This window comes from Oncorhynchus nerka, linkage group LG20, assembly GCF_034236695.1.
Source record: "Oncorhynchus nerka isolate Pitt River linkage group LG20, Oner_Uvic_2.0, whole genome shotgun sequence".
Lineage (NCBI taxonomy): Eukaryota > Metazoa > Chordata > Actinopteri > Salmoniformes > Salmonidae > Oncorhynchus > Oncorhynchus nerka.
Genome location: NC_088415.1, coordinates 80562660 through 80587265, shown reverse-complemented (window position 1 = coordinate 80587265; position 24606 = coordinate 80562660). Strand labels below are relative to the sequence as shown.

Sequence of the window (24606 nt, the reverse complement as noted above, 5' to 3'; positions counted from 1 at the left end):
TATTGTTTTGTTCTCACAAGAGGAAATTAAAACATGAGTATAACTCCCAATTAGAATCACAGGTGAAATAGAGAAATTCCTGCCCCATTTCTTTTGCCAGCCATCTACCAACGCAGGTTGGCATTTATTGTAATGAATTTTGCCCTGGAGGTAGCTCTGCAGAGTGGTCATTTGCTGGCACAGGGCAAGATTCATGACAATAAACCTGCTCCAACAACATCCTCTCTCTGTCTGCCTCTCCCTGGTCATTATTTTCTCTAAATGTTTGACCTTGAATATATCAAGGAACAGACTCGACAGCTGTCAACTCTCTGCTCCACACACAGTAATAAGACTAGACTATAAAGAAGACCGGGTGCGGCGCACAGATACATATGGAGGGTAATCGAAATATAAACCGGGTGACAAAGTTGACAGACTAGTTTGGGGTGGGTAGGTCTTTCCGCAATGGAGCTGTCATGTTCTTTAAGCATGTAATTCTACTCTCGCGTACTCTGTCTAACACCATCGCTCTCGTTCTCTCTCTCTCTCTCTCACACTACATCTACCTTCTCTCTATCTGCCATCTTTCTGGTCATATGCCACCTATCATGGTTCATCTTTACAGCCGCCCATCCCATTCTCTCGCCATTTTCTGGTAATCTGGTATCACTTTGTTCTGGTAGAGAACCATCAATGTCACTCTATACTTCTTCTGATGAGATTGCCTCAGCACTTCAAATGTATTCTTATTTTATTCCACTTCCACACTCCTTTTCTATTCTACTGTTCGACTTAATTTCAGATTCTATTCCCCCCAATTTCTACTGCGATTCTGCGATTCTTCTGGCTCAATCAGCAGAGGCGATTTGACTCTCATATTGCCTGTGGTGGTGAAAAGGCCTGCTGTGGAGTCCCTGCTGGGGACTCCCTGCCTGGTCTACACATCCCTTTGATAAAGACACTGAAGTAGAGACTCTGAAGTGAATATCTTACCTGGAGTGAGCTGAGCTTGGTCTACCAATCAATAATATATTTTGAGAGATGCCTGTAATTATGCATGTTGTTTGTGACATAATTGGGCAGTGATTCATGTCAAATGAATCCCTTTGTGGTGATATGTTAGCGTGTTCGTTAGCATTGATAGCAACATTTGTCATTGTAGCATTGTAATTTTAGCTACATGACACTGAGTAGTCTAACACCTGAATTCAATTTAAGCTCAGACAGGACATCCTTTCATTCTTTCTGTCTCAGGTAAGGGTTATTGGTTTGATTTGGAAGGCCTTCCCAGCTAGCAATGAGGAATTGGCCCAGAAGCGGCCCTCTTACGGGGGGCTGGAACTGATTGAATTTGCCCGGAATCGGGTTTTGGACTCGGCCCGGAATCAAAATGAAGGACTGCCCAGAATCGGCCAAAGTACATCGGGCCGTTTCCGTCTACCGGAATTCAGCCGACTTTTCTGGGTATCGTACCAGAATCCCCCAGGAGCAGCCCGATGCAAATGTGAATAAATGTCTACAAAATTACCTGATTTAGTAATTTTTACTATTATACATTTTATACATGCAAATTTTACCCACCCACAAAAAAAACAGTTTGTGTCAGAGAAAACATACACCTACCTGGTGATCGTGTCAGCATGCATGCGCCTGGCCCACCACAGGAGTCGCTACATGATGGGACAAGGACATCCCGGCCGGCCAAACCCTCCCCTAACTCGGACAACGGTCTCCCAGTCGTGGCTGACACGTGTCTTGCACCAGCATCTGTAGCAACGCAGTTTGCACTGCAATGCAGTCTCTTAGACCGCTGCGCCACTCGGGAGACTCCATGCACCGGAGACTCCATGCTCGGGAGACTCCAAGTTTTTAATGCTCATCAGATTCACAAAGTATCAAAATACTAAAATACTACACAGGACTCTTAAAGAATTTCATTTAAATGTTAATTGCATTTTTTTAATCACAGAAACAATGAGAAAGTATGGAAAAATAAATAATGAAATGTTAATTATATAATGTAGCCCGTGTAATCATCAGCCCCAATCGGCCCGAGCCCCAAGTAATACATTTGGGACAGATAACTCACACCGGAATTGGCCCGAGCTCAATCCCCGCATCCTAGCCATAAGTAATACTGCTGAAGGCGGCACTGAATCGGGCCACATGATGTCGGCTGAGTTTGACTCTCAGCCGAGTGCCCCGACTTTCAGACGGAATCGGCCCAGATCCACTATGCTAGCTGGGATGATAGCAGGTCCCTGTCATGCGTGTCGCCAAAACAGCTGTGTGACATGGATTAGAAAGCACGGTTGGTTAGCGTAGCATAGCCTCCTGTATCAGAACCTCACTTCTTCCTAAGCTCCTTGGTGTGTGAAGTCACCTTTCAGCTTTAGTGAGGTGTACTCCGTGATGCCTTCAATTCAGAGGCATTCAGTGGAACCCTTTGCCTCTGTAGTATTGTCGCTGTGGTTGAGCTAGCCTAGCGAAGGATACGACTGACCTTCACGCAAAGTGAATACTAAACCAGAATGGTATATAACAATATATGCCATTCAGCAGACACCTTTATCCAAAGCAACGTACAGTCATGCTGGCATACAATTTACATATGGGTGGCCACGGGAATCAAACCCACAACCCTGGAGGAGCAAACACCATGCTCTACCGACTGAGCCATACAGGACCAAAGAAAATGGCAAATAATATAACAGTAGGAGAGACTGAATTGGTCAGTGGCTGAATACATGTATAATTTCTAGGTGATTTATTTAATTTCGTTGTTTTGTTTTAGAAGGAATAAGAACATTTATATTTTGAAAGTAGCAAAATGATGATAGAGTTCAGTGTATTGTTGTGCAATCAAGCTAGCCTTGGGATCTGAATGAGCCTTCCAGTTATTTGGACAAATTCATTTTCTATTGGAATAATAAACTACAATAATATTCTACTCTCTTTCTCCCAGGCTGGAACAAACAAGTGGACTACGAGCCCGGGACAGGAAGTAAGCAGCTGTTTCCCAAGATGCACCTGGAGACTTGTGACGGCCCATTGTCGGCGGTGAGAGCCATGGTGGAGCTGCAGACCAGCCACATTGGGAAGGGCTGCGACCGAGAGACCTACTCCGAGAAGTCCATGCAGAAACTCTGTGGTAAGCCAATTAATAAGGAAAGAGAGGACAAAAGAAAACAATCAAATGTACCTAGAACATTTCAACCTGTGTGCGGTTACATAATGTGTCATTCATATTTACACTTGTGACTAGTGAAGTCATACAGACAATCGTGTCCCATTAGTTGTCTCCGATTATTTACTCTAATTTCACATTTTCTGCCTCGTTAATTACCACCAATATCTAACTGTCAAATTATAAACAAGTAGGGGTATTTAAATGTAATTTGTAACACATAGGAAAGTGTATTTTAAATCAACCTTATGAATCATTTTTATTAATAAGTGAACATGTTCATTGTGAAGAGTTGAACATGTGAAATGTCTCAGATTTGTACTATATTTCTTCCTTGGATTTATTTTCCTGTTGTGTAAAACTGAAGCGTGGTATGGTTGATTTGAACAATTCATTATGCAGCAATAACAGTTCATTGGTGGACTCTAGTCTAAGTCTTTAAGTGTTTGTGTAACTATGGCTACACAGGCATACTTAATTTCCTCATATACTCATTTGGATTTCCATACTTCTTTAGTATGCAAAGTGATTTCCATACTTCTTTAGTATGCAAAGTGATTTCCATACTTCTTTAGTATGCAAAGTGATTTCCATACTTATTTAGTATGCAAAGTGATTTCCATACTTATTTAGTATGCAAAGTTTGCAAGCCAGGAACTTTTCCAAACCTCAATAATCATTATCTAATATGCAATAAAACACATTGTAAAAAAATGTATTAGTCACACTTTATTTGGATTTCCCATCTGCAGATGCTCTACAGATGTTAATGCTAGCAACAAACTATCTGTTGACAAGAAACTGCTTACTAAGGTTACGGTTAGGGTTAAGCTTAGGTTTAGAATAAGAGTTAGAGTATGGGTTAGGTTTAGAATAAGAGTTAGAGTAAGGGTTAGGTTTAGAATAAGAGTTAGAGTAAGAGTAAGGGTTAGGGTTAGGTTTAGGTTTAGAATAAGAGTAAGGGTTAGGGTTAGGTTTAGAATAAGAGTTAGAGTAAGCGTTAAGGTTAGGGTTAGGTTTAGAATAAGAGTTAGAGTAAGCGTTAAGGTTAGGGTTAGGGTTAGAATAAGAGTTAGAGTAAGCGTTAAGGTTAGGGTTAGGGTTAGAATAAGAGTTAGAGTAAGGGTTAGGGTTAACCCTATTATCTTTAGAGCCACTTAAAGGTAAACAAACAACATCCTATGGCCCATTGTTTAAAAAATAAATCAACTTTATTTCCTAAGCAGAGACAGGTTGAAAGTGTGATGTATTCATAGTTCCCATGGCCAGACGTGGGCTGGTCGAAACAGATGAAAAGAGAGAGGGGTCGTGGATTTGACAAGCCCTCTGAAAACTGTACATAGTGAGAGTATGAGACTGAATCTCATCAACCTCAAGATCCCAGTGAAAGTCCTGAGAGAGTTAAGAGGCCTGGGTGTGTATTTATGCTGGCCTATCAATTGACAGACATAAATGTTATATAGCTTAAAGGAGCCAGCTTGTTTCTTCTGAAGGGTGGGCAGGATGGGAATTTGGTGGTGAGAACCAAGGGTCCTAACAAACTGGGTCATTCACCACTCATCAGCTTCAGACAGTCACCCCTTGTATGACATGGAGAGGGTGATGCTGTCAAATACCTTAACCATATAAAACTGTTCAGTTCACAACAGTTTGCTTGGTAGGGCAGTATGCATCTCTGTGTGTGGAATAAAGGTGGTCTAGAGTTTTTTTCCCTCTGGTTGCACATGTGACATGCTGGTAAAAAATTTGGTAAAACTGATTTAAGTTTCCCTGCATTAAAGTCCCCGGCCACTAGGAGCGTCGCTTCTGGGTGTGCATTTTCTTGTTTGCTTATGGCGGAATTCAGCTCATTCAATTCTGTCTTAGCGCCAGCATCTGACTGTGGTGGTATGTAAACAGCTACGAAAAATACAGATGAAAACTCTATAGGTAGATGGTGTGGTCTACAGCTTATCATGATATACTCTACCTCAGGTGAACAATAGCTTGAGACTTCCTTAGGTAATCGTGCACCAGCTGTTGTTAACAAAAATTCAAAGTCTGTCGCCCCTTGTCTTACCAGACGCCGCTGTTCAATCCTGCCAGTACAGCGGGCAACCAGCAAGCTGTATGTTGATAGTGTCGTCGTTCAGCCACGACTCTGTGAAGCATATGGTATTACAGTTTTGAATGTCCTGTTGGTAGTTTAATCTTCTGCATAAGTAAACTATTTTATTCTCCAAAGATTGCATGTGTGCTAGCAGAATGGAAGGAAGTGTAGGTTTAATTGGCCCATTTTCTCTGCCTCCTCTCCATGCAAATCACGGGGATCTGGGCCTATTCCAGAGAAAGCAGTATATCATTCGCGTTGGGCTCGTCAGACTTGTTAAAGGAAAAAAAGGATTCTGCCGGTCCATGGTGAGTAATCGCAGTCCTGATGTCCAGAAGTTATTTTTGGTCATAAGAGATGGTAGCAGCAACATTATGTACAAAATAAGTAAAAAAAAAAAAAGTTCCAATCAACACAAATAAACAAACAAAAAAGCACAATCGGTTGGGGACACGTAAAACATCAGCCTTCTTCTCCGGCGCCATTGTTACATAACTGTGCACTCTCCTGAAACAATAGCATGATATTCTTTCACTGTAATAGCTACTGTAAATTGGACAGTTATGATTAACAAGAATTTAAGCTGTCCTGGGAAATGTTCCTGTTACTTAAAACGTCATGCTTATCACATTAGCGCACGTCAGCTCAACCGTCCCTTGTGGGGGACACCGATCCCGTAGCGGTTAAAAATGCTGAGGACCAGGGCCTCCCGGGTCGCGCAGTGGTTAAGGGTGCTGTACTGCAGCGCCAGCTGTGCCATCAGAGTCCCTGGGTTCGCGCCCAGGCTCTGTCGTAACCGGCCGCGACCGGGAGGTCCGTGGGGCTAAGCACAATTGGCCTAGCGTCGTCCGGGTTAGGAAGGGCTTGGTCGTTAGGGATGTCCTTGTCTCATCGCGCACCAGCGACTCCTGTGGCGGGCCGGGCGCAGTGAGCGCTAACCAAGGTTGCCAGGTGCACGGTGTACCCTCCGACACATTGGTGCGGCTGGCTTCCGGGTTGGATGCGCGCTGTGTTAAGAAGCAGTACGGCTGGTTGAGTTGTGTATCGGAGGACGCATGACTTTCAACCTTCGTCTCTCCCGAGCCCATACGGGAGTTGTAGCGATGAGACAAGATAGTAGCTACTACAACAATTGGATACCACGAAATTGGGGAGAAAAAAGGGGTAAAATTCAACAACAACAAAAAATGCTAAGGACCACTATATATACAAAAGTATGTGGACCAGTGGAGGCTCATCAGAGTCGGTGAATTGCATAAAATGTTTAATTGTAAAACATTGTTATCCCTTTTAGATAAAACTATACTAAATAGAATCATGTCACCAAATAACTGATTAAAACAAACGATTTTGCAAAGAATGTTTACAGTAGCCTCAACAGCACTCTGTAGGATAGCATCTCGGTGTAGCCGCAGGACAGCTAAGCTTCCGTTCTCCTCTGGGTACATTGACTTTAATACAAAACCTAGGAGGCTCACCCCCTTCCATAGACATACACAGTAATTATGACAACTTCTAGAGGACGTCCTCCAGTCTATCAGAGCTCTTGCAGCATGACCTGACATGTTTTCCACCCAATAAAAGGATCAGAGAATAAATCTAGTACTGAAAGCATCAGCTACAGCTAGCTAGCACTGCAGTGTATAAAATGTGGAGAGTAGTTGACTCAAAGAGAGAGAAAGACAATAGTTGAACAGTTTTGAACAAATTAATTTCTTCCAAAATGAAGGAGAAACAAGAGAAATAGTGTCATTTTTTAAATTCAGTTTCACTTACGTTAGGTTACTAACTGCTAATACTGTTGTTAAACACTATTAGTAGCCTAAATTGTCAGTCAATATTTATTTTCTTACCTTAAAGGCCCAGTGCAGTCAAAAATGGAGGGCGGCAGGTAGCCTAGCATTAGGTGCGTTGGGCCGGTAACCGAAAGGTAGGTAGTTCGGTTCTCCGAGCTGACAATGTGATAAATCTGATGTGCCCTTTTGCAAGGCTCTTAACCCGAATTGCTCTTGTAATTCACTCTGGATAAAACCATCTGCTAAATGATTAAAATGCACATTTTCCTTTTTGTTTTATATACACTGAGTTTAAAAAAATGAGGAACACTTTCCTAATATTGAGTTACACCCCCTTTTGCCCTCAGAACAGCCTCAATTTGTCGGGGCATGGTTTCCACAAGGTGTCGAAAGAATTCCACTCCAATGCTTCCCACATTTGTGTGTAAGAATCTATTTGCAGATACAGTACATACAGATAAGTACATACAGTACACTGCTGCCATGAAGGGATGCACTTGATTGGCAATGATGTTCAGATATCTGGTGGCATTCAAACGTACCTCCACTTTTATCAAAGTGCCCAATGTGTGCCATGAAAACACACCCCACACCATCACACCTCCACCACCAACCTGTAATGTTGACACGTGGATGACACGATGGATGCATGTGTAGCCGATGTGAAATGGCTAGCTAGTTAGCGTTGGTGCGCGCTAGTGGCGTTTCAACACCTAGTGGAAAATGTATTAACAGACCAATAAGAAAGAGAGTTTCAAACCTTTCTGTCAATAACAGCTACTTTTCAGTTTTCCCCTCCCTACTCAGACCACTACCAGACAGTCCTAACAAAAATAAGCTATGACCATTTTACTTGAAAACAGGTACTTAATTGTTACCCAGAAAGGATTTTATATTGAGATTAAAACGGCTGCATTGGACCTTTAAGTCCACTAGATCAGGGTTTCCCAAACTCGGTCCTGCCCCCCTACACAGCGGATTCAACTAATCAAAGATTGAGGATGAGTATGTTATTTGAATCAGTTGTGTACTGCTAGGGCAAAAACCAAAACGTGCACCCAAGAGGGGCCCCAGTACCGAGTTGAACAAAAATATGAACGCAACATGTAAAGTGTTGGTCCCATGTTTCATGAGCTGAAATAAAAGTTAACACAAATTTTCCATACTCACAAAAAGCGTATATCTCTCAAATACTGTGCCCAAATTTGTTTACATCCCTGTTATTGAGCATTTCTCATTTGCCTAGATAATCCATCCAATTGACAGGTGTGGCATATCAATAATCTGATTAAACAGAAAGGTGGACCTTGTGCAGGGGACAATTAAAAGGCCAATCTAAAATGTGCAGTTTTGTCACACAACAAACTCAAACTCAAGTTTTGAGGGAGCGTGCAATTTGCATGCTGACTGCAGAAATGTCCACCAGAGCTGTTGCCCACCCAACGCCATAAACATTGTTTTTGAGAATTTGGCATTGTATGGGAGAGCGGTTTGCTGATGATAATGTTGTGAACAGAGTGCCCCAAGGTTGTGGTGGGGTTATGGTATGGGCAGGCATAAGCTACAACACATTTTGTCAAAGACAATTTGAATACACAGAAATAAGGTGACGAGATCCTGAGATTGATTGTGAGGCAACGTTTTTTTAAGGTATCTGTTACCATCAGATGCATATCTGTATTCCCAGTCATGTGAAATCCATAGATTAGGGCCTAATTGATTTATTTCAATTGACTGATTTCCTTATATGCACTGTAACTCAGTAAAATCTTTGAAATTGTTGCATGTTGTGTTTAGTTAATATTTCACTCATAAACAGGTGTTACTAACTCTTTCAAGTAAATATTCAAATAACTAAGAATAACATAACAACATAAAATAGGTTAGCTATTAAGGACGTAAAAGACAAATGACATTTTTTGTAACCTGGTCAGTCGGTAATTACAACACCACGACACATTTGGCCACATGTTGGCGCCAAATGACAATAAATTCTTCCTACCGTCCATATATCGTTTGCATGAACAACGATCGCCTTAATTTACTGGTAATAGCTTGGGAAGACTGTCCCTATTGCTTGTGGAGATATGCTCTGATGAAGGTCGACTGAACGAAAGCTTTTTGTAAGAAATTAACATCTGACAAGAAGTGTGTGGAGACGTTTTCCTGTTTTTTGTTTTGTCTCCTGCGCCTTCACTAATCGATTTTGGATTAGTCTTTAGAAAATGTGTTACTTTTGTTATCAATCTTTATACAATATAATTTAAAAAAGAAAACAACCTAATGTTGGCTACAGTGATTGAATACACTGTAAATACAGAAACGTGTATTTTATTGTTTTAAATGACCACACTGTGTGGATGTCAATGTTAACTGGATGCAGAATAGACCAAATGCCTCCATGAGGAAGATGATTGGTCCAATTTTTCCGCTCACCTCTGGTCCTGGCCGGTTCCCCCGACTTTATTAGCGTAATAGTTTGCGCAAGAGCTTGGCATGAGCATCGTACATAAATATGGAGCAGGCATCCAAGAATGTCAGAATCACTGTCGCAAGGTGTGAGCTGTAGTCGGCTGGAATTTTACACCGGATTGCGATTCAATAGAATCTTTCGGAATGAATAAAGTCATCTGCGTTGTTTTGCTCTCTAACGTCTGGATCTATTTCTGCGAAGGAGGTGAGAATATTTATTTTGAGACTCTTATAAATATATTATATTGTGAAAATATTGTATATGGCTTATTAATAAGAGTTTAGAATTATACTTTTACATAAACGTATCGATTTATCTGAATTGCTGTAATACAAATTCGAATGTTTGTAATGGAAAAAAGAGATGAATGGATACAATAATACAACTTTGTATAGCATTCTAAACTTTTTCAATATATTTTCAGTGGACCCTTGCTGTGCACAACCATGTGAAAATAGGGGCTTATGTAATTCAAAAGGCTTCGACGACTATGAGTGTGAATGCACAAGAACGGGATATTATGGAAAGAACTGCACAACTCGTAAGTGAAACATTTTTAGGAGGTCTAATACAAATTCCATCGATATTATGTATATCATTATTCACGAGGAGTATTCGATATTGTTATTATAAATATTTCCTATTCCCTCTCCACTCTGCAGCTGAATTCCTAACATGGATAAAGATATCATTGAAACCAGCCCCGAACACTGTGCACTACTTCCTTACACACTACAAAGGGGTGTGGAATGTCATCAACAAGATCAGTTTTGTGAGAAATGCTATCATGAGCTATGTCTTGACATGTAAGTTGAAAATTATATCACATTTTTGATAGATCATGAATGAAAGACTGCTGAGTCAATGTATTATTTGGATATACCTGTATGATATTTACTGATATGGGAAGGGTGGAGATAAAGAAAGAAATTAACAAAATATGAGTGAAAAAATACATGATAAATATTTTTCGGTCAGAAGTCTTACATTAAATTTAATAGATTACATTATTAGCTCAGTTTCTGAACAAATTAAATAATGTTGCTCTCTGCCTCTCTATTTCATAGCCCGCTCACATTTGGTGGACAGCCCACCGACTTACAATTCTGATTATGGCTACAAGAGCTGGGAAGCTTACTCCAACCTGTCTTACTATACACGGACCCTTCCCCCATTGCCAAAGGGCTGTCCTACACCTATGGGAACTGCAGGTAAGTGAGCTCCCTCCTAACCAGTTTTTTGGGATTCCTTTTCTAAGACCATGGAAGCCTTAGAAATTAACTTCAGACCGGTTTCTAAATAATTCCCAGCAGGCGAAAGTCACAGCCTTCTGAAGTTTCCAAAATGAGGCTGAATGATATGGCAGTCGAATTAACATAATTATAACTGTCGTTAGTAACCAAATAAATATTTTGTTGAGGCAGGACCCCAAGTATTTTGCTAACATCGCTCCTTCTCCTTATAGGAAGAGCCGTGCTTCCAGATGCCAAGCTTGTGGTGGAGAAGGTTATGTTGAGGAAGCGGTTCATTCCGGATCCTCAGGGTTCCAATCTCATGTTCGCCTTCTTCGCCCAGCACTTCACCCACCAGTTTTTCAAATCAGACTTCAAGAAAGGACCAGCTTTCACCAAAGCCTTGGGCCATGGCGTAAGTCTAATTTACAATACACAACAAATAGTGGGTCTGTCATATGAAAATAGTTTTCTAATTTGTTTCATGGTTGACTTTAACTTCTAGGTTTGGAGTGTATGTTTGAACTCATTCTTTACCTCTGTGTTTCAGGTGGACTTACACCACGTCTATGGAGACACTCTGGAGAGACAGCACAAGCTGAGGCAGTTCAAGAATGGCAAACTGAAGTATCAGGTTGTGAATGGCGAGGTCTACCCCCCATTGGTAAGGGAGGTTGGGGTCGAGATGCATTATCCACCCCACGTGATCGAGGAGCACCGCTTCGCTGTGGGCCACGAGCTTTTCGGCCTGGTCCCCGGTCTCATGATGTATGCCACCATCTGGCTGAGAGAGCACAACCGCGTCTGTGACGTCATGATGCAGGAACATCCCGAATGGGACGACGAACGCATTTTCCAGACCACACGCCTCATCCTAATTGGTGAGTTATCAGTACTAAAACTGGACACACCTACTGTGCCTACTGTACTGTCTTAGATCCTTCAGGTCCTTATAATGGGAATCATATATGATCAAAGTGAGGCAATGTTTGAGTGTTTTAGAAACCGTACAATGCATACAGATTAAAACAGCTCTGTGAAAAACAGATCAAAACACTATACTTAGTGGGTGTCAGATATTTATTGAGCAATAGCTCACTAACCTCATCTCATGCATTCTCTTCCTTCCTTCTTTCCTTCCTTCCTTGCAGGCGAGACCATAAAGATCGTGATTGAGGACTACGTCCAGCACCTGAGTGGCTACCACTTCCAGCTCAAGTTCGACCCGGAGCTCCTGTTCAACCAGCGCTTCCAGTACCAGAACCGTATTGCAGCTGAGTTCAATACCCTGTACCACTGGCACCCACTAATGCCTGACACCTTCAACATCGAGGGCCGCGCCTACACCTACCCCCAGTTTGTCTTCAACAACTCCCTGGTTACAGAGCACGGCATCAACAACCTGGTGGAGTCCTTCACCAAGCAGATCGCTGGAAGGGTGAGTTGTCTAGTGTACATTGAGGTCCTATGGGAAGCAGTGGTGGAAAAAGTACCCAATTGTCATACATGAGTAAAAGTAAAGATACCTTTAATAGAAAATTACTCAAGTAAAAATGAAAATAACGCAGTAAAATTCTACTTGAGTAAAAGTCTAAAAGTATTTGGTTTTAAATATACTTAAGTATCAAAAGTAAATGTAATTCCTAAATTATACTTAATTATCAAAAGTAAAAATAATTTAAAATGTCTTATATTAAGCAAACCAGACAGCACCATTTTCTTGTTTTTAAAAATTCACTGACAGCCAGGGGCACACTCCAACACTCAGACATCATTTACAAATTAAGCATGTGTTTAGTGAGTCAACCAGATCAGAGGCAGTAGGGATGACCAGGGATGTTCTCTTGATAAGTGTGTGAATTAGACCATTTTCCTGTCCTGCTGGGCATTCAAAATGTGAAGAGTACATTTGGGGTTTAGGGAAAATGTATGGAGTAAAAAGTACATACTTTTCTTTAGGAATGTATTGAAGTAAAAATTGTCAAAAATATAAATAGTAAAGTACAGATACCCCAAAAAACTACTTAAGTAGGACTTTAAAGTATTTTTATTTAAGTACTTTACACTACTGATGGGGAGTAGTGGGAATGGGGGTGGGGGCACTCAACACTGGAACATCCTTACAGCAATGGTATTTCATTGAGGCCTAAGTGACAACTGTTTTGTCACAAATAAACAGAGCTGGTTGGGGAATGGTGTGTTTTCAATCTCAGTATACATCCAATGTCAAACGTTAGACGTGGTAGTCCTTCCTAATGTTAGACGTGGTAGTCCTCCCTAATGTTAGATGTGGTAGTCCTTCCTAAGTGAACAATTCCCAAACTCCTGATACAGCTCCACTAATGAATCTTGATTCCTATTGGTTCCCAGGTGGCTGGTGGGCGTAACCTGCCTCCTTCAGTAGTGGGCGTGGCAGCTAAGGCCCTGGAGCACAGCAGAGACATGCGTTACCAGTCCCTCAACGCCTACAGGAAACGCTTCAACATGAGGGCCTACTCCTCTTTCGAGGATCTCACAGGTGGGACACACATCTTAAAGGGATAGTTTGGGATTTTGTCAATGAAGCCCTGCATCTACTTTCCCAGAGTCAGATGAACGAACCCGTGGATACCATTTTCCAGAGACATAAAATGGTATCCCCATGAGTTCATCTGACTCATAAAGGTCTTAATTGCCAAAATCCTGAAGTGTCCCTTTAATATTGATATTTATTTATCCTCAATCTAACTAGGTGAAAGCTTTCATTTAATAAGCACAGGTGCATGGCAACTGAAGTAGTGCCTGGAAAAAGCGACAGGATTGGTTCAGTTGTTTTGTTATTGGCATGGTTACTACCTACATGGCAGCTGCTGATATAGAGGGTGGGCAGGGAGTGGCTGCCGCCTGTTATCCTCTGCGGGTGTATTATTAAAGTCTGCACATGTAATCTTCAACGAACAATCACATACACATTTACACTCTCACGTGAGATTCACACAAGGTTCAACTGTACTGTGTCTATACTTGCATCATTGAGTTCCTATAAAGACCAAAACACAGACTTGTCATAGCATGCACCTTTCCACTGGGCACACACTGGTTGAATCCAAGTTGTTTTCATGTAAGTTCAATGAAATTACGTTGAACCAATGTTGAATTGACGTCTGTGCCCAGTGGGTTGTTCGTTTACTTTTTATTTTGTGAGTGAAGGATTTAATAGACGTGTGTGACTAGCAATGACTTATATATACACTAGATGACTGATAGTGCCAATATGGCCGGCTGGTGGCTTCAAAACCTTACAATGGCCAATACATAGCTTCAGCAATCCAGGGTTTATATACATCATTGGTGACTAGCAGGCTAGATGTATTAACCCTTTGTTGTTCTGTGGGTGTTGCAGGAGAGAAAGAGCTGGCTGCGGAGCTGGAGAGTCTATATGGGGAAGTGGATGCTGTGGAGCTGTACCCAGGCCTTCTGGTGGAGCGCCCCAGACCTAACTCTGTCTTCGGGGAGACTATGATTGAAATGGGCTCCCCTTATTCCCTGAAAGGTCTCCTGGGAAACCCCATTTGCTCGCCGGAATACTGGATGCCCAGCACGTTCGGAGGGATTGTGGGCTTTGACATCGTCAACACTGCTTCATTGGAGAGGCTGGTGTGCAGCAATGTCAAAGGTCCTTGTCCTATGGTGTCTTTTCAAGTGCCAGATTTTTTTAGAGTGTTTGAGCAGGCGTCAGCCAACGCAAGTGAGACACACCCGAGTGATGTGAACCCAGGTGTTCTGCTGAAAGAAAGGACTTCAGAGCTTTAAAGAACTAAAGCAATAGGTTTTTATTAAAATACACTTAGCAGTGTCTAGTGTTCTAAAGTTGCTCTCATTTTAGGTCATTTTGCTGTATTTCTGATTTTATTGTGATATTTGCAAGCAAAAAGGCTTTATTTTGCTGCAGCAATTATGTCATTTAGCATGGCAATATGCAATTATTTTGTCCAATTTGTTGCAAAACTGCACTGACGAGAGAGAACATTTGTTGACATTTGGCTAAATTGAACCATATTATGCTGTAAATGTGCGTGATTATTTGAAATTGCCAGGCCTCTTTTTGTACTGCAGTGTTGGATAATTTGTATGCAATAATATTTCGATGATTTAACTGTTTTATGAGGAAATAGTGCAGTGATTGGACAAATGTATAAATATTATAATTTGGGATTGCGGAATCCTTGAGGGACTTATTTAGTTATTTATTGTTTATTAATTTATGTATTTAATATTTATTAGTGTATTGTTGATTATTTAGTTATGATTATGTTTTTAAATATGAAAACCGTTTACTAATTTGCAATGCTTAACATGAACAAAAGTAAGTTAGTTTTCTCTGTATACACTGTGAAACTTGAAGGAGTTACATGGGGCTGTTAAGAGCATTGGGCCAATAACTGAAAGGTCGCTGGTTCAAGTCCCCGAGCTGGCAAGGTGGAAAATCAGTCGTTATTCTGCCCTTGAGAAAGGCAGTTAACCCCCAACAACTACTCCCCGTGTGCCGATGATGTGGAAGTCAATTTAGGCAACTCTCTGATTCCAAGGGGTTGGGTTAAATGCGGAAGACTATTCAGTTGAATGCATTCAGTTGTGCAACTGTCTAGGTATCTCCTTGCTTGAAGCAAAGACCTATCCAAAATACTTTTATGTTGTTTATTGTCTGTCTAGAACTTGAACTACCGCATGGAAAATCAGCTGGGGTGTATTTGTCAGTCGTTTTTCTTTGGTCAAATATAATGTTATTGCAAATGGAGGAAGTGAATATTTGTGAGACTGTATTATTACAGAGTGAAAGGAATGAATGCAAATGAATCACACTAATACAATTCTTGGTAAATTGATTGTCTTTTAATGCTTTCTTAAGTGCCATACCATTTTAATTGGAATGTAAATTGTGACTTTACTGTTATAAAAGGGGCAATCTGCAGTTCAAACAACAACAAAGTGGACACCCTGCCCCAGTTTTTGGTAAACAGCTGAGGAATGGGGCTGGAGAAGTATAACCAGTTTTAAATTCATAGATACAGCTATAGATGCAAGGACTGACCATCCATGACATCAAAATGATAGTTTTAACCATGTTTTGAGGCTAGACACTGTTATTACATTGTTAACAAGCAATGCAATAAATTAAACATGCTTACAGATGAGGTTTGATAATTGAACAAAGCTCATGAGGAATTAATAAGTTATATTCTTCAAGAATCAATGGGTACATATCATTAATAAAACATTTAAGAATGGACGTAGGAATCACAGATTGCCCCTTTAACATGGTTGCATATAAAAAATAATCCACCCATCTGTCTGTGAATAAAACAAGTTAAATTTGACATTGCATTAATTATAGTGCTTTATTTATTAAGAACCATTAGTCCTTCTGGGCTAATATTCTTGGGATTGTAGACACAAAACTATACAATACAATAGGAAAAAATCAACATTGTAATGAGTGGGCTTACCCCACGTCACACATACACTCATCTCATACCCAGACCACTCTAATGAAACTAGCTAGAAGGATGCTGTTGCTTAGTAGATTTAGAAGGGAACAGAGAACATCCCTTTCACTTTAATGTAGTCTGTCATTCTTACTCATTTCAAACTTTCCTTTACTCATACAGGGATTAACTTTAAAGTCTGAAAGGCGTTTGCCCATCTGACAAGTCAGGAGTATTTTTTGAGTTGGCTGAAGATTGCTTGTCCAAAAATGTGAAATGCTTTTTACATTTACATTTAAGTCATTTAGCAGACGCTCTTATCCAGAGCGACTTACACATTTTTACTGGCAGAAGTGCCATATATTGCCTGGCGTTCACCTATACATACAGTAGGGCAGGAATCAGAAAGATAAGTACTGGATCAGTACTGGATAAACTTGCACAATTGCCATAAATGGTTTGTCTTTCACTTAAACAATGGGGAGGAACCAGAAATATGTTTTAGGCTACTGGAATTCTTTGCAGTTTGGCTGTTTGTTTTATCACCGGCCAAATGGGGCAATCTCAGACCGGGCTCAACTGCTCAGTTGACTTGCCCCAGCCAATAGGGCAACGCTTAATGTCAATCCCTGCTTATACCAGTAACTTGCAACTTGGATTCTAGTTTATGAAGTTTTGGCTCAGCCACTGAGACTAGGTGCCAACAAACCGTTGGACAAAGGAAATTAATACACAGCCACATGCCAAGTTAAATAGTGTGAGCAGCCAGAAAGGAAAATGTGAACAATCCAAATCCATTAGCAACAAGGACTTCATTATAATCCTGAGAATTTTATATGGGAATTTATTGGCATTTAATTTAATTTGTGTTACTTTGATATTGGTCAAATGGAGGTAAAGGTTTTGTGGGTGATTTTGCTATGTTATGGTATGAAACCAAGTCTATCAATCATGACAGGTCTATTTATTGTGCTTGAAACCCATCACAGTGACCATATACTATCACAATAGTGGCATGAGAAATAATGTCAGTACTGAAGATGTCTTGAAAGTTAAGGAGCCTGTAGTTATTTTAGAAGGGGAAAGAAATGTGTAGGAGTAACAGTAGCCTGGGTCCAATACCTGCTTGTACTCTTGCCAACTCCATTGCTGTCATTAACATGACAATTCCATAAGGAGTTATCAAAAGAGATACAAACTGGCACCCAGGCTAGCCTAATGGTAGTTTGTACACAACATGACACCATTTTTTTTATTGTGATGACATACTGTGTGCATTGGGACATAAGCCTAACGCCTAGCTTACCTGTCACACATTAAGTCACGATACCAAACTTTCTGGGTATACAAGGAGCAGAACATAGGCATCCTATTCAGTGTTTAATAGATTGTCTATGGTATCACCTGATTTGCCCAATTAGTGCTTGCGTTGCGTAATTAGTGCTTGGTTTGGTTGGTGCATAGTTTTGGATCATAAATTCTCTGCTGACCCAACTGGGAGGCTGCAGACTGCTGCCAGCTATTTGTGTGGGCAGCTGTATCTGGTCTCAGAGCATTTTATATTATTCTGTACGTAAATCTGAGACACTCCTTTTTAGTATGATATGTTATGTATGTTATGTATTAATTTATGGATGTCCATCACCCGTTTTGTATGACATGTTACAAATTAAAAATTCGTATTACATGTTACAAATGTGCAAAAATCTATGATATTTTACAAATTCTAGCTAGGTGGCTAACATTAGCTAGCTTGCTAACGTTAGCTAGGCTACGATTTAGGGTTAGGGTTAAGGTTGGGGCTAAGTTTAGGAGTTTGGTTAAATGGTTAAGGTTAGGGAAAGAGTTAGTTAAAGGGGTTAAGGTTAGGGTTAGGGTTAACTAACGTGCTAGGTAGTTGAAAAGTAGCTAAAAAGTAGTAAGTAGTTGAAAAGTTCCTAATTATCTAAAATGCTAAAGTTGTCCATGATGATATTCGAATTCGCAACCTTTGGTAACCCTCTGTCTTATGTAACCATACCAAAAGCAGCATATCATTCTAATTTAAGTATGCCGGATTTACATTTACTATGTTACTTCTAGTCTATGAGACAAGGCTGGGCAGCTGCAGCCGCCACTGATTACTTCTACTATCAGAAGGCCCAGAAGACCATCAAACCCAAGGAAGAGTTCCAGGTGATTTACAATGAGAATAGTAAGCGCCGACAGAGATGGCCGCCTCGCTTCGCGTTCCTAGGAAACTATGCAGTATTTAGTTTTTTTTACGTGTTATTTCTTACATTGGTACCCCAGGTAATCTTAGGTTTTATTACAGTCGGGAGGAACTACTGGATATAAGAGCAACGTCAACTCACCATCATTACGGCCAGGAATACTTTCCCGAAGTGGATCCTCTGTTTTGCCCAGGAAGCAGTCTTCTGGTCAGGCTCCGGAGACGGGCTCATCGCGCACCGCTCCCGAGCATACTACTCGCCAATGTCCAGTCTCTTGACAACAAGGTTGATGAAACCCGAGCAAGGGTAGCATTCCAGAGAGACATAAGAGACTGTAACGTTCTTTGCTTCACTGAAACATGGTCGGTACAGCCACCTGGTTTCTTCACACATCGCGCCGACAGAAACGAGCATCTTTCCGGTAAGAAGAGGGGCGGGGGGGTATGCCTTATGATTAAGCAGACACATCGATGGCCCTGAACAAACTTTATTTGACTCTATGTAAACTGGAAACCACATATCCTGAGGCTGCATTCATTGTAGCTGGGGATTTTAACAAGGCTAATCTGAAAACAAGACTCCCTAAATTCTATCAGCATATCGATTGTGCTACCAGGGCTGGTAAAACCCTAGATCATTGTTATCTTAACTTCCGCGACGCATATAAGGCCCTCCCCCACCCTCCTTTCGGAAAAGCTGACCACGAATCCATTTTGTTGCTCCCTGCCTATAGACAGAGACTAAAACAGGAAGCTCCCGCGCTCAGGTCTGTTCAGCGCTGGTCCGACCAATCTGATTCCACGCTTCAAAATTGCTTCGATCACGTGGATTGGGATATGTTCCGCATTGCGTCAAACAACAACATTGATGAATATGCTGATTCGGTGAGCAAGTTTATTAGCAAGTGCATCGGCGATGTTGTACCCACAGCAACTATTAAAACATTCCCAAACCAGAAACCGTGGATTGATGGCAGCATTCCTGCGAAACTAAAAGCGCGAAGCACTGCTTTTAATCAGGGCAAGGTGACCAGTAACATGACCGAATACAAACAGTGTAGCTATTCCCTCCGCAAGGCAATCAAACAAGCTAAGCGTCAGTATAGAGACAAAGTAGAGTCGCAATTCAACGGCTCAGACACAAGAGGTATGCGGCAGGGTCTACAGTCAATCACAGATTACTAAAAGAAAACCAGCCCCGTCGCGGACCAGGATGTCTTGCTCCCAGACAGACAAACAACTTCTTCGCTCACTTTGAGGACAATACAGTGCCACTGACACGGCCCGCTACCAAAACCTACGGACTCTCCTTCACTGCAGCCGGCGTGAGTAAAATATTTAAACGCAAGGCTGCAGGCCCAGACGGCATCCCCAGCCGCATCCTCGGAGCATGCGCAGACCAGCTGGCTGGTGTGTTTACGGACATATTCAATCAATCCTTATCCCAGTCTGCTGTTCCCACATGCTTCAAGAGGGCCACCATTGTTCCTGTTCCCAAGAAAGCTAAGGTAATTGAGCTAAACGACTACCTCCCCGTAGCACTCACTTCCGTCATCATGAAGTGCTTTGAGAGACTAGTCAAGGACTATATCACCTCCACCCTACCTGACACCCTAGACCCACTCCAATTTGCTTACCGCCCCAATAGGTCCACAGACGACGCAATTGCAACCACACTGCACACTGCCCTAACCCATCTGGACTAACCCATCTGGACAGCTCAGAATTTAACACCATAGTACCCTCCAAACTTGTCATCAAGCTCGAGACCCTGGGTCTCGACCCCGCCCTGTGCAACTGGGTACTGGACTTCCTGATGGGCCGCCCCCAGGTGGTGAGGGTAGGTAACAACATCTCCACCCCGCTGATCCTCAACACTGGTGCCCCACAAGGGTGCATTCTGAACCCTCTCCTGTACTCCCTGTTCACCCACGACTGCGTGGCCATGCACACCTCCAACTCAATCATCAAGTTTGCAGACGACACTACAGTGGTAGGCTTGATTACCTACAACGACGAGACGGCCTACAGGGAGGAGGTGAAGGTCCTCGGAGTGTGGTGTCAGGAAAATAACCTCACACTCAACGTCAACAAAACAAAGGAGATGATCGTAGACTTCAGGAAACAGCAGAGGGAGCACCCCCCTTGAATGGACACTCCAATTCAAAGCAATGCACCATGAGATGTGGATTGGCAGCAGCCATGTTGGATGGAACATTGCTTCAGTGAGTTTCAGAACATGATGTCTCCCTTCCTCTTCATCTCAGATTGCCTGGCAGAATGTGGAGCACTTATGCGCACACAGCTTTTTCCAGTCACTGATGAGTCTTCTGATGAGTTACATCAGGGGGTATCAGGTACTGTATAACAACCTATGTTATAACCTCCTTATAACTGTATAACTCAGAACACTGTCAGCTTTCTATCTCATCTGGGATTCAGATGTCATTCAAAAGGTGAATATTGTCATCTCAGGTCCAGAATCTGAATCAGAATCTCAGGTCCAGACTTGGGTTAAAATACTATTTGAAATAATTTCAAATACTCTATGTATGCTTGCTTATGCTTGCCTGTTGCAATGGAATCAATAGAAACGTCTCAAGAGTGCAAACCCTGCCCGAATTGCACTCCAGGCAGGCTAAAGCAAATGATCTTGAATCAAGCTCTACTAAGGACTTCATTTAGCTCTTCCCTTGACTTCTTCCTCTAGCATCACACTGACTGATGTCATATTTTACATGTCAACTCTCAGGTGGAAAAAAGGCTGCACTACAGTACGTGTGCATCGTCAGGGGCAACAAGACACACCTGTAGTAGGCCATGTACACAAAAAGGTCCATGCTGGATGGGTTGTGACTCAATGGAGTATAACTACGACCGGAAGTGACTTTCCATAGCAGGTTCAGATAGCACTAACCCTAACCCTAGTGCTATCCGAACTAACCCTTTTCCTAACCTTAACCTAATTCTCCTAAACTTCTGTGTTAGTTCTCCTAACCTGCTACGTAAGTTCTCATAACCTGCTACGTTAATTCTTCTAACCTGCTACGTTAATTCTCCTAACCTGCTACGTTAGTCCTCCTAACCTGCTACGTTAGTTCTCCTACAAAAAAAAAAGTTACTTCCGGTCGTAGCTGTATACCACCTAGTCAAAACCCACTGGATGAGTCTGTAGGAGCAAAGACTCTACCCCTTCAAAGATGTCACTATTATAGGAGATAACCAACTCTATACAGTCAAAGATGTCCCTCTTATAGGAGATAACCAACTCTACACATACCTTAAGAGCAAAGATAACACTCTTATTGGATAACAAACTCTACACCATAAATCAGGGATGGATAAGTGGCTTATTTTTATTTTAGGAACTCAAATTACTGTTGAGAGTAAGAATTGTAGAATACCTAAGGTGCAATTTCGAAACTTGGTTGTGCATCAGCAGTTTTTCTCTTGTTATGTCAGCCACTCATTTAGCCCATGTCAGCTAAAACATTTTTGATCGGTAAGATGGCCAGACTATCTAAACTTTTAATAATCATGGTCGGAATACAGACTGGGGGGCCCCCATTGATTTTGTTAGTCACTCTCACTCAGATATCATATGCTGGCCTACTAGGCAGAGTTGCTCTGTCCACTGTCTGTGTTCGTTTGCCCATCTTAATCTTTTATTGGCCAGTCTGAGATATGTTTTTTTTTTTTTGCTACTCTACCTAGAAGGCCAGCATCCCAGAGTCGATTCTTCACTGTTGATGTTGAGACTGGTGTTTTGCGGGTACTATTTAATGAAGCTGTCAGTTGAGGACTTGTGAGGCGTCTTTTTCACAAACTAGACACTCTAATGTACTTGTCCTCTTGCTCAGTAGTGCACCGGGGCCTTCCACTCCTCTTTCTATTCTGGTTAGAGCCAGTTTGCGCTGTTCTGTGAAGGGAGTAGTACACAGCGTTGTACGAAGTCTTCAAAATATTTCTCGCATGGAATAGCCTTAATTTCTCAGAAGACGAATAGACTGACGAGTTTCAGAAGAAAGTCCTTTGTTTCTGGCCATTTTGAGCCTGTAATCAAACCCACAAATGATGATTCTCCAGATACTAAACTAGTCTAAAGAAGGAGAGTTGTATTGCTTCTTTAATCAGAACAACAGTTTTCAGCTGTGCTACCATAATTGCAAAAGGGTTTTCTAATGATCAATTAGCATTTTAATTAGCATTCCAGCTTCAAATGGACAAATGGGCTCCTGAGTGGCGCAGCGGTCTTAGGCACTGCATCTCAGTGCTAAAGGCATCACTACAGACTCTGGTTCGATTCCAGGCTGTATCACAACCGGCCGTCATTGGGAATCCCATAGGGTGTCGCACAATTGGCCCAGTGCCGTCATTGTAAATAAGAAATGACTTGCCTAGTTAAAAAAGGTTAAATAACATAAAATGTTTATAAAAAAATTGTTGGTGAAAGGTCATGATCATTACTCCGAAATGTTCTTGGCTGCTATTCTTTTCAATATTCAATAGGGTTCAACAATTTTGGTTGAATAGTTTGGCTATAGTAGAAAACCAGGCTTCCTAGACGTGACAACATCGTGATTTTGGAGGTATGGCTACGCAAGACTAATAGTAGCATAATCTTTCTCACTGGACTTACAGTTGAAGTCGGAAGTTTACATACACCTTAGCCAAATACATTTAAACTCAGTTTTTCACAATTCCTGACATTTAATCCTAGTAAAAATTCCCTGTATTAGGTCAGTTAAGATCACCACTTTATTTTAAGAATGTGAAATGTCAGAATAATAGTAGACAATTTATTTCAGCTTTTATTTTTTTCATCACATTCACAGTGGGCCAGAAGTTTACATACATACACTCAATTAGTAGTACACTCAATCGGTAGCATTTCCTTTAAATTGTTTAACTTGGGTCAAACGTTTCGGGTAGCCTTCCACAAGCTTCCCACAATAATTTGGGTGAATTTTGGCCCATTCCTCCTGACAGAGCTGGTGTAACTGAGTCAGGTTTGTAGGCCTCCTTACTCTCGCACACTTTTTCTGTTCTGCCCACAAATTTTCTATGAGATTGAGATCAGGGCTTTGTGATGGCCACTCCAATACCTTGACTTTGTTGTCCTTAAGCCATTTTGCCACAACTTTGGAAGTATACTGTCACGTTCTGACCTTAATTTCCTTTGTTTTGTATTTATTTAGTATGGTCAGGGCGTGAGTTGGGTGGGTTGTCTATGTTTGTTTTTCTAGGTTTTGGGAATTTCAATGTTTCGGCCTAGTATGGTTCTCAATCAGAGGCAGGTGTCATTAGTTGTCTCTGATTGAGAATCATACTTAGGTAGCCTGGGTTTCACTGTGTGTTTGGGGGTGATTTTTTCCGTGTCTGTGTTTGTTCGCCACACCGTACTGTTTCGGTTTTGTTCACGTTTATTGTTTTGTATTCATTGAGTGTTCTGTTCATGTTTTTAAATAAACAACCATGGACACTTACCACGCCGCATCTTGGTCCGATCCTTGCTACACCTCCTCTTCAGACGAAGAGGAGGAAAACCATTACATATGCTTGGGGTCATTGTCCATTTGGAAGACCCAATTGCAACCAAGCTTTAACTTCCTGACTGATGTCTTGAGATGTTGCTTTAATATATCCACATCATTTTCCTACCTCAGTTGCCATCTATTTTGTGAAGTGCACCAGTCCCTCCTGCAGCAAAGCACCCCCACAACATGATGCTGCCACCCCCGTGCTTCACGGTTGGGATGGTGTTCTTCGGCTTGCAAGCCTCCCCCTTTTTCCTCCAAACATAACAATGGTCATTATGGCCTAACAGTTCTATTTTTGTTTCATCAGACTAGAGGACATTTCTCCAAAAAGTACGATCTTTGTCCCCTTGTGCAGTTGCAAACCGTAGTCTGGCTTTTTCATGGCGGTTTTGGAGCAGTGGCTTCTTCCTTGTTGAGCGGCCTTTCAGGTTATGTTGATATAGGACTCGTTTTACTCTGGATATAGATACTTTTTTACCTGTTTCCTCCAGCATCTTCACAGGGTCCTTTGCTGTTGTTCTGGGATTAATTTGCACTTTTCGCACCAAAGTACGTTCATCTCTAGGAGACAGAACGCATCTCCTTCCTGAGCGGTATAATGGCTGCATGGTCCCATGGTGTTTATACTTG

The 24606-nt window shown here is 41.6% G+C and overlaps 1 protein-coding gene across 1 annotated transcript; it reads left to right on the top strand.

Moving 5' to 3' along the window:
- Nucleotides 1-8828: 8828 nt before the first annotated feature.
- LOC115103206 (prostaglandin G/H synthase 2-like) lies at nt 8829-15624 on the top strand. Its single transcript, XM_029623984.2, has 9 exons — nt 8829-9731; nt 9952-10068; nt 10190-10333; nt 10595-10738; nt 10993-11174; nt 11310-11640; nt 11911-12197; nt 13130-13277; nt 14142-15624. The coding sequence occupies exons 1-9, from the start codon at nt 9671-9673 to the stop codon at nt 14549-14551; spliced, it is 1824 nt and encodes a 607-aa protein (XP_029479844.1). The 5' UTR covers nt 8829-9670; the 3' UTR covers nt 14552-15624.
- Nucleotides 15625-24606: the final 8982 nt, after the last annotated feature.

Excerpts from the sequence above, each read along its gene's own strand:
- LOC115103206 (XM_029623984.2), top strand. The coding sequence starts at position 9,671 with ATGAATAAAGTCATCTGCGTTGTTTTGCTCTCTAACGTCTGGATCTAT. Across the intron at positions 9,732-9,951 it reads GATCTATTTCTGCGAAGGAG|TGGACCCTTGCTGTGCACAA; the intron begins GTGAGAATATTT and ends ATATATTTTCAG. Across the intron at positions 10,334-10,594 it reads CATGAGCTATGTCTTGACAT|CCCGCTCACATTTGGTGGAC; the intron begins GTAAGTTGAAAA and ends TCTATTTCATAG.